We start from the raw sequence: 15,000 nt of genomic DNA on the forward strand, positions 1-15,000 counted from the left end.
CTGGATCACTAGTGTTTGACTAGATCATAAGTTAGTATTACTTCACTGGATCACTAGTGTTTGACTAGATCATAAGTTAGTATTACTTCACTGGATCACTAGTGTTTGACTAGATTATAAGTTAGTATTACTTCACTGGATCACTAGTGTTTGACTAGATCATAAGTTAGTATTACTTCACTGGATCACTAGTGTTTGACTAGATCATAAGTTAGTATTACTTCACTGGATCACTAGTGTTTGACTAGATCATAAGTTAGTATTACTTCACTGGATCACTAGTGTTTGACTAGATCATAAGTTAGTATTACTTCACTGGATCACTAGTGTTTGACTAGATCATAAGTTAGTATTACTTCACTGGATCACTAGTGTTTGACTAGATCATAAGTTAGTATTACTTCACTGGATCACTAGTGTTTGACTTGATCATAAGTTAGTATTACTTCACTGGATCACTAGTGTTTGACTAGATCATAAGTTAGTATTACTTCCTGAGATGCGTTGTCATAGCAACCGAGCCTAACAGTTCACAGACGGACGGAGACGTAAACAACAACGAGACATAGAAGTACAAATTGTCAACTTTACATAACGTGACACTGATTGATCGAAGTGATCATTTAAGAAATGTTTAATTTATACAATATGTTTGTTTGTCGTGTGTTTGGAGAAAAGAGAGATTTTGTTGGTTTAAAATAGTTTCTCCTCAGTGTTTACGTCTGTTGTGGTTAATGTTCTGTTTAAATGTAGCTCAGTGTGGAGACTGTGATCGAAACTTTGACTTCCTTCACTGAAATCTTCGGAGTCGTGTCGGTGGTAACAGTAGATCATAGCTGTGTCTCGAATCACATACTTGTGTACTTCAACTTAGTATCTATAGTGCATAAGTGCATCTCAATACTAGTCTAAAGCATGTGAAATGAAGCGCTTCATACACACTAGATTGTCACTAAAACACCCACAAAACTGAGTATGGCTCGATGGACACTTTCTACCCTAAACGACTCCATCTAAGTTACGTCATATATATATATATATATATAGATATAGAGATATCTATATATATATTCATATACTTCCAGGTGTATTTTCAGCAGCAGTAGGAGGATGACGCATATTTGCTGCTGATACCAGCGTAAATATCTTGTCAATATTTCTCATATTTCTTGATCCAAACGTGCTGCCAGCAGGTGTCGCTAGTGTTCCTACAGCTGCTTGAAACCATTGTTAAATAGTAGTAGAAGAAGAAGCTGTCGCGTCATTTCCTGTTAGTTTGTAGCAGCAGAGTTTGATTTGCGACATACTATCTGTGGAGAATTAGGAACTGTACGTACACTATCCTGATGCACACTAACTTTAAGTGCACTAAGATAAGTGTGTGATTTGAGATAAAGCACCGGTTCAGTAAAACAACAATAAATATGAAATCATCAATTGCCGTATTTTCCGCACTTAAAATGATCAAAACGACAGTGTGCCTTATACAGGTGAAACCAGAAGTTTACATACACTGTATAAAAAGACACACAAACATTTTCTTTTGTCATTGTCTAACATGAAATCAAAATAAATGTTCTGCTTTCAACTGTATATGAACATTATCCGGTGGGTGACTTGTTTACAAACACTTTCATGACACTGAGCCGACACGCTGTGGGCGGAATTACGTCATTGCATCATCACGACGCACGTCACATCATGGCAGACGGTTATGGAGTGATATTACTGCAACCGGTTTGAGCGAGTGTGTCTTGGTTGTTGTACACTCAAAATCACTCTGCTGCGCTCAACTAGTCATACACGTGCGCGTTCAACATGTCATACACGTGCGTTCAACATGTCATACACGTGCGCTCTAGCCGTCATACACGTGCGCTCTAGCCGTCATACACGTGCGCTCTAGCCGTCATACACGTGTGCTCTAGCCGTCATACACGCGCTCAACTTCTCTGCTGCTCAACATTTGTCTGCTCGAAACACAGTCTCATGCGCTGCTGCTTGAAGCCTTTTAAACATCATTTGAACATCGTTACCATGGGAGTGAACAAAGTTGTCAGACGCTTAATAAAGTTTGACTTTATCTGTTTTGTTGACGTTCCCTTTAGCTCAGCTTTATCTAGTGGATGATAACACAACCCCAGTCCAACGTTTGTATCTTTTATTCTCTGCGCCTTATAATCCGGTGCAGAAAATCCGGTCTAGTTGATTATGACAAATAAGTTCAAGTGAAACACATTTGACGACAGGAGCCGTTAAGAACAATAGAATCATCTAATGATTTGTTTGACAGACAGTTTACAACCACGTAACGTTTGAGCTTCAGTCACATGATGATGTCTGGACACACTTTCTTCAGATCCTCTACAGAACATGATGAAGCTCATGTTTGAACGTGTGATGTCGATGTTGTGAGTCAAACTCACACGTGTGTGGTAGCAAAACAACATGGAACCAGTCGAACATTAATCCATACGTTGAAGCTCCGAAGACAAACCACAACAAGAAGAATTGATCTTCACCAGGTTTGAGGTCAACATGTTGAAACATCTGAACTGGAATCTAGTCTTGATCCAATACAAGGAACATTTGTTCTGAACTTAATGAAAAGAGTTTGACGAGGCACGGCGAGGTGTGTAACCAGGAGTCGATGTTGTGAGTCCTTGAGTTGTGACTGTGTGTTTCTAACTTGCAGGGCGACCTGGACCAGAAGAGAAAGGACAGAATTCAAGATCTGGTTGATATAGGTTTCGGCTATGATGAGACAGACCCTTTTATTGACAACTCTGAAGCTGTAAGTGCAGCAGACACGCCTTCAGTGGTTTAGTGTTAGTGCTTTTAGTTCTTTTAGTTCTTTTAGTTCTTTTAGTGCTTTTAGTCTTGATGAAACTGTTCACACTCGTTCATCTTTATATCTTTAAAGATATAAACTGAAGATGTACATTAAAGATATAAACTAAAGCTATAAACTAATGTATATCTTCAGTTTATATCTTTAATTTATATCTTTAGTGTATATATATAGTTTATATCTTTAATGTATATCTTTAGTTTATATCTATATTGTATATCTTCAATTTATATCTTTAATTTATATCTTTAGTGTATATATATAGTTTATATCTTTAATGTATATCTTTAGTTTATATCTATATTGTATATCTTCAATTTATATCTTTGGTTTATATCTTTAATGTACAGTATATATTTAATGTGTATCTTTAGTTTATAACTTTTAATGTATATCTTTAGTTTATATCTTTAATTTATATCTTTAAAATATATATTTAGTTTATATCTTTAATGTACAGTATATCTTTAATGTATATCTTTAGTTTATATATTTAGTTTATATCTTCAGTTTAGATCATATCTTTAAAATATATCTTTAGTTTATATCTTTAATGTACAGTATATCTTTAGTGTATATGTTTAGTTTATATCTTTAATGTATATCTTTAGTTTATATCTTTAATGTATATCTTCAGTTTAGTTTAAATCTTTAAAATATATCTTTAGTTTATATCTTGAATGTACAGTTTATATTTAATGTATATCTTTAGTTTATATATTTAGTTTATATCTTTAATGTACAGTACATATTTAATGTATATCTTTAGTTTATATCTTTAATGTACAGTATATCTTTAATGTATATCTTTAGTTTATATATTTAATGTACAGTATATCTTTAATGTATATCTTCAGTTTATATCTTTAGTTTATATCTTTAATGTACAGTATATCTTTAATGTATATCTTCAGTTTATATCTTTAGTTTATATCTTTAATGTATATCTTTAATGTATATCTTCAGTTTATATCTTTAATGTACAGTATATCTTTAATGTATATCATTAGTTTATATCTTTAATGTATATCTTTATTTTATATCTTTAATGTATATCTTTAGTTTATATCTTTGGTTCATATCTTTAATGTATATCTTTAGTTGATATATTTAATGTATATCTTTAGTTTGTGTCTTTAATTTATATATTATTTTACATCATTAATGTATATCTTTAGGTTATATCTTTAATGTATATCTTTAGTTCATATCTTTAATGTATATCTTTAGTTTGTGTCTTTAATTTATATATTATTTTACATCATTAATGTATATCTTTAGTTTATATCTTTAATGTATATCTTTAGTTTTCATCTTCGTCATCGACTTCTTTGATGTTTAATTGTTTTATCTTTGCTCTGTTACTATGTTATTACATCCGTGTCGTGGCGTCTTCAAGGAATTTCACATTTCAAATGTTGGAATCTTTGAATCTTTTGAATTGAATTGTTTTATAAAAATAATTGAATGTATCATTTCTGTACTGAAGGTTTATTTGATGAATTGAATGTTGGATAAATACATTTTTCATGAACATAGTTTGATTTTCTAATTCAACTAATTCAAAATTGTATTTTTCAATATCTTTGATTCAAACTCTTTGAATTGAAATATAAAGATATAATGGAGTCACCAGACAAAAGCAACAGAGAACCGAGCTGCTTGATTCATCATGTGCTGATTGGATTGATTTAGTTTTATTTATAAAAAAACAAAACCAAAAGATTCAAGCTTTTGATGTAGAAAAGATAATAAAACAACAACATCTTTATTCTGATGACAGTGATGTCACACGTGTCACCTTCAGGTGTTTATTTGTGTGTGTGAACATAACATTCTTACTCTTCATCTTCATCATCAGTGCTTCAGTCGATGACTGATGTTTCTTCACGTTGGTCTCCACTGGAGCCTCTGACTGTGTGTTGTCTCCAGTACGACGAGCTGGTGCCGGCGTCTCTCACCACCAAGCTGGGAGGATTCTATATCAACACTGGAACTCTGCAGTTCAGGACCGCCTCCGACTCCGAGGGCGAGGAGAAGGTGAGATGATGATGATGATGATGATGATGATGGTGATGATGATGATGATGGTGATGATGATGGTGATGATCATGATGGTGAAGATGGTGATGATGGTGGTGGTGATGATGGTGATGATGATGAAGATGGTGATGATGGTGAAGATGAAGATGGTGATGGTGATGGTGATGATGATGAAGATGGTGATGATGGTGAAGATGGTGATGATGGTGAAGATGATGATGATGATGATGGTGAAGATGATGGTGATGGTGATGATGATGAAGATGGTGATGGTGATGATGGTGAAGATGGTGATGATGGTGAAGATGATGATGGTGAAGATGATGGTGATGGTGATGGTGATGATGGTGATGATGGTGATGATGGTGATGATGGTGAAGATGATGGTGGTGATGGTGATGATGATGATGATGATGATGGTGATGATGATGATGATGATGATGGTGAAGATGATGGTGATGATGATGATGGTGATGATGGTGATGGTGATGATGATGGTGATGATGGTGATGATGATGATGGTGATGATGGTGAAGATGATGATGGTGATGATGATGATGGTGATGATGATGATGGTGATGGTGATGATGATGATCATGATGGTGATGATGATGATGATGATGATGGTGACGCCGGTGCTTCATGATCCTGGTGAACGTCACAAACTCACTGCAACGTCCACGACAGCATCATTATCTTTGAAGGCATCACAACATCCATGAAGGCTCGATCAAACATTCCAAATGAGTTTTCTTGTTTAAAATTTGTTTAGTTTTTTTAGGTCATTGAATTAAAAATAAAAAGTAATTGTATTTTTAATGACTTCAAATATATAGTCGTGACTTTTCATTTTCTATTGAATAATTTCAATATGGAAAATTGAACGTTTTTTAAGAATGAAGAAATGATTTGATTATTGTGTTTCAAACCTGTTGTTGTTTTTAACACACATTTCTCCAACCATCTGGTTCAGAGCAGACGAGTCAAGAAGCAAAGGTTGAACGTTTAGAACATTTATTCAGGTCCAGTTTTCAATTTAGCGTCAAACCTTGTGTAGACGTGTGTGTAGACGCTCGTAACAGTGTGTGTTGTGCGTCCGGCGTCATGATGTGTTGTCGCTCCAGAAGACGAGCGACGAAGGCGAGCAGATGATGAACAGAAGGAGGAAGAAGGAGGGTCTGGAGGAGAAACATCTCAACAACAGAGTCTCTCAACAAGGGTGAGGATTGTTAACTTGAGAGACGACACTAGCGTCAACACATCTGTCACTTTATTGTGTTCAAAAGATCATTTAAAGTTCCATCAGCACCAATATTCAATCTAACATTTCATATGTTGAAATAATTCAATCCAACATGTCTATATTAAAATGTTACATATCTTGAATGATTCAATTTATAAATAATGAACTTACTTTAAAAAAAGTTTTATTATTATTTAAATAATTCAAAAACACATTTGAAAATTCCTCCAATATAAATGTTGGTATAATAAGAGTCACCAGACAAAACCAACAGAGCACAGAGATACTGGATCCAACTTTTTCTATAATCTATATTGAATTTAAAAGACTGGATGCAATAATATTACACTAAAAACATACATACCGTATTCTCTGGACTATAAGTGTCTCCGGAGCACAAGTCGCTCCAGACATGAAATGCATAATAAAGAAGTAAAAACATATATAAGTCGCATTTTTGGGGGAAATTGATTTGATAAATAAAAATAGAAAAAAAATAGAATAGATGCAAGAACAGGCTGAATAATTGTACGTTCCGTTACATGAAGTGAGAACCTGGTATGTTAACATAACATATGAAGAGTTATTCAGAGAACTATAGCATCAATAACTAACTAGTTTACCAAACCATCCGTGTAACTCCAAATAACTCTTCATCCTCGTGTCACTTTTAAACAACTAACTAACTCCGGAGGTAGAAGATGCTTCCTCTTCTACGTGGAAATGATCAACACAGGCCTAGAGCGCCCTCTGGTGGTTTAGTGTGAGAATAACATGTGAAATGATATAATAATGTGTTCATAATTTCACACATAAGTCGCTCCAGAGTATAAGTCGCGGACAAACTATGAAAGAAACTGACACTTACAGTCTGGAATATATGGTATTTGGATTATGGGAAGTAAATGGTCAAACTATATAAAAGGAAAACAATACTTAAATCTAAAAAAGGAACTAATTTTAACCTTTCAATTTAGAAAATCTGAAAAAAAAAAATCATTAAATGCTTCAATTTAAAAAAAAAAGTTTCTAAAACTTTTTAACGTGAACTCTCTCTGTCTGGTCCCCTCTCAGTGAATGCAGCTCTGATACCTAACCTCTCCTCCAACAGCGTGACAGCCGTGGACGTCCACAGACCGGAGAAGAAGAAGAGGAAGAAGCTGATGAAGGACTCGTTGTATCTGGCGGCCATGCTGCGACGCTTCACTCGAGAGAAGGACGAGTTGATGAAGATCAACCCCAACGTGGCCCCGGCGGGTCCTGCAGGGGCCGTCGCTCAGGCGGACCCCCGGGAGAACACTTCCAACTCCGGCCACACGGGCGGCGACCTCTCGCTGGCCGAGCTCACCTCCGACCCGTCCGTGATGTCGCTGCTGGGCTCGGCCAATGAGAAGGAGCTCCAGGACCTGCTGGGGGAACTGGACTTCAACTTGCTGGACTCGGACCACGAGAACGGCGGCGTGGTGGGGGGGGTCCGGGTGACGGGCCGAGGGTCTTCCAGTGGACTCTACTGTCCTCCTCCGCTGCCTGGAGGTCTGCCAGCTGCTCTTCTCAAACGCATCGAGGACCTGCAGGCGGTGAGTAGGAGCTTCTGGATCAACATCACTGACGTCCTTCTTACTGTTCACTGACTTACTGAACTCACAGGTTAGTCTCTCAAGTACAACCTGAGAGAGAGACACGTACACAGAGAGAGAGACACGTACACAGAGAGAGAGAGACATATATACAGACAGGTATATAGAGACATACATATATACACAGACAGACGGGTATATAGAGACATACATATATACACAGACAGACAGGTATATAGAGACATACATATATACACAGACAGACAGGTATATAGAGACATACATATATACACAGACAGACGGGTATATAGAGACATACATATATACACAGACAGACAGGTATATAGAGACATACATATATACACAGACAGACAGGTATATAGAGACATACATATATACACAGACAGACAGGTATATAGAGACATACATATATACACAGACAGACAGGTATATAGAGACATACATATATACACAGACAGACGGGTATATAGAGACATACATATATACACAGACAGACGGGTATATAGAGACATACATATATACACAGACAGACGGGTATATAGAGACATACATATATACACAGACAGACGGGTATATAGAGACATACATATATACACAGACAGACGGGTATATAGAGACATACATATATACACAGACAGACGGGTATATAGAGACATACATATATACACAGACAGGAGAGAGGCACATGTATACAGACGGACAGACAGACAGGTATATAGAGACATACATGTATACACAGACAGACAGGTATATAGAGACAGACATATATACACAGACAGACAGGTATATAGAGACATACATATATACACAGACAGACAGGAGAGAGACAGACATATATACACAGACAGACAGGAGAGAGGCACATGTATACAGACGGACAGACAGACAGGTATATAGAGACATACATATATACACAGACAGACAGGTATATAGAGACAGACATATATACACAGACAGACAGGTATATAGAGACATACATATATACACAGACAGACAGGAGAGAGACACATGTATACAGACAGACAGACAGACAGACAGGTATATAGAGACATACATATATACACAGACAGGAGAGAGGCACATGTATACAGACGGACAGACAGACAGGTATATAGAGACATACATGTATACACAGACAGACAGGTATATAGAGACATACATATATACACAGACAGACAGGTATATAGAGACAGACATATATACACAGACAGACAGGTATATAGAGACATACATATATACACAGACAGACAGGAGAGAGACACATGTATACAGACAGACAGACAGACAGACAGGTATATAGAGACATACATATATACACAGACAGACAGGAGAGAGACATACATATATACACAGACAGACAGGAGAGAGACACATGTATACAGACGGACAGACAGACAGGTATATAGAGACATACATATATACACAGACAGGAGAGAGACACATGTATACAGACGGACAGACAGACAGGTATATAGAGACATACATATATACACAGACAGACAGGTATATAGAGACATACATATATACACAGACAGACAGGAGAGAGACATACATATATACACAGACAGACAGGAGAGAGACACATGTATACAGACAGACAGACAGACAGACAGGTATATAGAGACATACATATATACACAGACAGGAGAGAGGCACATGTATACAGACGGACAGACAGACAGGTATATAGAGACATACATGTATACACAGACAGACAGGTATATAGAGACAGACATATATACACAGACAGACAGGTATATAGAGACATACATATATACACAGACAGACAGGAGAGAGACAGACATATATACACAGACAGACAGGAGAGAGGCACATGTATACAGACGGACAGACAGACAGGTATATAGAGACATACATATATACACAGACAGACAGGTATATAGAGACAGACATATATACACAGACAGACAGGTATATAGAGACATACATATATACACACACAGACAGACAGGAGAGAGACACATGTATACAGACAGACAGACAGACAGACAGGTATATAGAGACATACATATATACACAGACAGACAGGAGAGAGACATACATATATACACAGACAGACAGGAGAGAGACACATGTATACAGACGGACAGACAGACAGGTATATAGAGACATACATATATACACAGACAGGAGAGAGACACATGTATACAGACGGACAGACAGACAGGTATATAGAGACATACATATATACACAGACAGACAGGTATATAGAGACATACATATATACACAGACAGACAGGAGAGAGACATACATATATACACAGACAGACAGGAGAGAGACACATGTATACAGACAGACAGACAGACAGACAGGTATATAGAGACATACATATATACACAGACAGACAGGAGAGAGACATACATATATACACAGACAGACAGGAGAGAGACACATGTATACAGACGGACAGACAGACAGGTATATAGAGACATACATATATACACAGACAGACAGGTATATAGAGACATACATATATACACAGACAGACAGGTATATAGAGACATACATATATACACAGACAGACAGGTATATATAGAGACATACATATATACACAGACAGACAGGTATATAGAGACAGACATATATACACAGACAGACAGGTATATAGAGACAGACATATATACACAGACAGACAGGTATATAGAGACATACATATATACACAGACAGACAGGTATATAGAGACATACATATATACACAGACAGACAGGTATATAGAGACATACATATATACACAGACAGACAGGTATATAGAGACATACATATATACACAGACAGACAGGTATAGAGAGACAGACATATATACACAGACAGACAGGTATATAGAGACATACATATATACACAGACAGACAGGTATATAGAGACATACATATATACGCAGACAGACAGGTATATAGAGACATACATATATACACAGACAGACAGGTATATAGAGACATACATATATACACAGACAGACAGGTATATAGAGACATACATATATACGCAGACAGACGGGTATATAGAGACATACATATATACACAGACAGACAGGTATATAGAGACATACATATATACACACACAGACAGACAGGTATATAGAGACATACATATATACACAGACAGACAGGTATATAGAGACATACATATATACGCAGACAGACGGGTATATAGAGACATACATATATACGCAGACAGACAGGTATATAGAGACATACATATATACACAGACAGACAGGTATATAGAGACATACATATATACAGAGACAGACAGGTATATAGAGACAGACATATATACACAGACAGACAGGTATATATAGAGACATACATATATACACAGACAGACAGGTATATAGAGACATACATATATACACAGACAGACAGGTATATATAGAGACATACATATATACACAGACAGACAGGTATATAGAGACATACATATATACACAGACAGACAGGTATATAGAGACATACATATATACACAGACAGACAGGTATATAGAGACAGACATATATACACAGACAGACAGGTATATAGAGACATACATATATACACACACAGACAGACAGGTATATAGAGACATACATATATACACAGACAGACAGGTATATAGAGACATACATATATACGCAGACAGACGGGTATATAGAGACATACATATATACGCAGACAGACAGGTATATAGAGACATACATATATACACAGACAGACAGGTATATAGAGACATACATATATACAGAGACAGACAGGTATATAGAGACAGACATATATACACAGACAGACAGGTATATATAGAGACATACATATATACACAGACAGACAGGTATATAGAGACATACATATATACACAGACAGACAGGTATATATAGAGACATACATATATACACAGACAGACAGGTATATAGAGACATACATATATACACAGACAGACAGGTATATAGAGACATACATATATACACAGACAGACAGGTATATAGAGACAGACATATATACACAGACAGACAGGTATATAGAGACATACATATATACACAGACAGACAGGTATATAGAGACATACATATATACACAGACAGACAGGTATATAGAGACATACATATATACAGAGACAGACAGGTATATAGAGACAGACAGGTATATAGAGACATACATATATACAGAGACAGACAGGTATATAGAGACAGACATATATACACAGACAGACAGGTATATATAGACAGACATATATACACAGACAGACAGGTATATAGAGACAGACATATATACACAGACAGACAGGTATATAGAGACAGACATATATACACAGACAGACAGGTATATAGAGACATACATATATACACAGACAGACAGGAGAGAGGCACATGTATACAGACAGACAGACAGACAGACAGACAGACAGACAGACAGACAGACAGACAGACAGACAGACAGACAGGTATATATAGAGACAGACATGAAATGATAGAGTTCATAAAGTAACTTGTGTTCAGGCGTCACGTCAGTTCGATCAAGAAGGAAGAAAGAAGTTCTTCACCCTCGACATGAATAACATCCTGCTGGAGTGAGTGGAGCTTCTACATCACTGTCCTCCTCCTCTCCTCCTCCTCCTCCTCCTCTCTTCCTCCTCTCTTCCTCCTCTCTTCCTCCTCTCTTCCTCCTCTCTACCTCTCCTCCTCCTCCTCTCTTCCTCCTCTCTTCCTCCTCTCCTCCTCTCCTCTCCTCCTCCTCTCCTCCTCCTCTCTACCTCTCTTCCTCCTCTCTTCCTCATCTCCTCCTCTCTTCCTCCTCTCTACCTCTCCTCCTCCTCCTCCTCTCTTCCTCCTCTCTTCCTCCTCTCCTCTCCTCCTCCTCTCCTCCTCCTCTCTACCTCTCTTCCTCCTCTCTTCCTCCTCTCCTCCTCTCCTCCTCTCCTCTCCTCCTGCTCTCTACCTCTCCTTCTCCTCTTCTCCTCCTCTTCTCTCCTCCTCTTCTTCCTCTCCTCCTCCTCTCTTCCTCCTCTCCTCCTATTCTCTCCTCCTCCTCTCCTCCTCCTCTTCTCTTCCTCCTCTCCTCCTCCTCCTCCTTCCTGCTCATTGTCGCCTCAGTTCCCCTGTGATCCTCCCTCTCTCTCTCCAACTCCTCCTCCTCCTCCTCCTCCTCCTCCTCCTCCTCCTCCTCCTCCTCCTCCTCCTCCTCCTCCTCCTCCATCCATCAAGTAATCCTGATGGTGTGTCTGGTCTCAGCATCGAGCTGCAGGTCCAGGATCAGCCTCCTCAGGTGCGCTCCGAGGTCTACCTGCACCTGGAGGCTCTGGTTCCGTGCAACAAGGAGGCTCTTCTCAAGCGTCTGAAGAAGCTCAGGCTCAACATCCAGGTGAGCAGTGAGGTCACGACCTCTGACCTTCAGGTGTCCCTTTAGAAACAGCTGAGTGGACCTTTGTCCTCCTCCCTGGACACTGGAGCCATTTTGTCTCACGACCTTTATCTCTGGCTCCCCCTAGTGAGAGGATGGTAGAACTGCAATGTTGTCAGTCTAAGTTTGTGTACATTAAGTAATATTACTTTAAATATTAATGATGAATTCGTTTTTATGAAATAATTGAAGTGATGAAAAGGTTCAAAATGATTTCATCTACAAAAAAGGAAAATGTTTAAATGAACGTGTAAAAACATAGATTCTGAAATATATACAATATTATTAAATTCACATGATTTGAAAACACAGTTTTGATTGACACACGTCTGATCCGATCTAATCCGTCAGTGGGCGGAGCTAATGACAAAGACAGCAGCTCATTGGTCGATGTTGTAACTCGTGGTTCATGGACTAAAGTTAACAGGCGTCAGTTTCAGGAGCAAATGATTGGAGATATTTAGAGATAAACTTCACAAACTCAAATACATGATCTTATCATTTAATAATAAACATCAAATGTATCTTTTCTTGTGTTAAAGTTTGTGTGGAGAACGAAAAGATCTTGATAATAAATCATAACGTGTTGAGGTTTGACCTCTCAGGGGTCAAACGAGAGCCTCTTCTAACCTTCTGTCTTCCTCTCATCACTCTCTCCAGGCTCCTCCTTCACTTCCTCTCACTTCTTCCACTGTTGTCTCGCAGGACGAGCGGCTTCACTCGCCGCTGCTCAGGATGAAGATGGCGGTTTGTAGCGCCATGCCGGAGCAGGTGGCTCGCTACAACATGGACTGCGTGGCCAAGGCCGCCAGGTACGTTCTTCGAGGTCCTTCGAGGTCCTTCGAGGTCCTTCGAGGTCCTTCGAGGTCCTTCGAGGTCTTTCGAGGTCCTTCGAGGTCCTTCGAGGTCCTTCGAGGTTCTTCGAGGTCCTTCGAGGTCTTTCGAGGTTCTTCGAGGTTCTTCGAGGTCCTTCGAGGTCCTTCGAGGTCCTTCGAGGTCCTTCGAGGTCCTTCGAGGTTCTTCGAGGTCCTTCGAGGTCTTTCGAGGTTCTTCGAGGTCCTTCGAGGTCCTTCGAGGTCCTTCGAGGTCCTTCGAGGTTCTTCGAGGTTCTTCGAGACTGTGGCGCCACCTGCTGGTGATGACGTCGTCTGGTGTGGTTCAGGCAACAGTCGGAGGAGGTGGACAAGAACGGCTCGGAGGAGGACGACGAGGAGAAACCCGGGAAGAGGGTGATGGGACCTCGGAAGAAGTTCCACTGGGACGACAAGATGAGGTGCGAGATGTTTACTTGAGCCTCGTCGCCATGTTCAACGTCTGACACCTTGACATTATTTTTAAATAATACAAAGATACATTTCATGTTTTAAAAAAAACTACTTTTACATTGAACTTCAGAAACAGGTTTAAAAGACTTTAACACACTTTTTATTCCTCATGTTGTTGTTGTGCAGTTTTTAATGACCTCTGTTGGTCAAATCAATCAATTAATCAATCAAATCAATCAATTAATTAATCAATCAATTAATCAATCAAATAAATCAATTAATCAATCAATCAATTAATCAATCAATTAATCCAATCAATCAATTAATCAATTAATCAATCAAATCAATCAATTAATCAATCAAATCAATTAATCCAATCAATCAATTAATCAATCAAATCAATCAATTAATCAATCAAATCAATTAATCCAATCAATCAAATCAATTAATCAATCAAATCAATCAATTAATCAATCAAATCAATCAATCAAATCAATCAAATCAATCAATTAATCAGTCAAATCAATTAATCAATCAATCCAATCAATCAATTAATCAAATAAATAAATAAAATAATCAAATCAATTAATCCAATCAATCAACCGTGTGAC

At 37.9% G+C, this 15,000-nt stretch overlaps 1 protein-coding gene across 8 annotated transcripts in view; it reads left to right on the top strand.

Annotated features, from left to right (window-relative positions):
- Window positions 1–15,000, top strand: part of LOC148087329 (ubinuclein-2-like) — a 24,269-nt gene that overhangs the window by 5,307 nt on the left and 3,962 nt on the right. For 2 of the 8 annotated variants that reach the window (XM_087787096.1, XM_087787134.1), the window contains exons 3-10: window positions 2,696–2,794; window positions 4,784–4,891; window positions 6,019–6,113; window positions 7,249–7,714; window positions 12,224–12,294; window positions 12,956–13,085; window positions 13,785–13,936; window positions 14,287–14,397. In XM_087787096.1, coding sequence (XP_087643222.1) covers window positions 2,696–2,794; window positions 4,784–4,891; window positions 6,019–6,113; window positions 7,249–7,714; window positions 12,224–12,294; window positions 12,956–13,085; window positions 13,785–13,936; window positions 14,287–14,397 — 1,232 coding nt within the window. The remainder of the gene's footprint in view (window positions 1–2,695; window positions 2,795–4,783; window positions 4,892–6,018; window positions 6,114–7,248; window positions 7,715–12,223; window positions 12,295–12,955; window positions 13,086–13,784; window positions 13,937–14,286; window positions 14,398–15,000) is intronic. The other 6 variants (XM_087787116.1, XM_087787161.1, XM_087787106.1 and 3 more) reach the window with 5 other exon arrangements.

This window comes from Callionymus lyra, chromosome 1, assembly GCF_982586985.1.
Source record: "Callionymus lyra chromosome 1, fCalLyr1.hap1.1, whole genome shotgun sequence".
In the NCBI taxonomy this organism is placed as follows: Eukaryota; Metazoa; Chordata; class Actinopteri; order Syngnathiformes; family Callionymidae; genus Callionymus; species Callionymus lyra.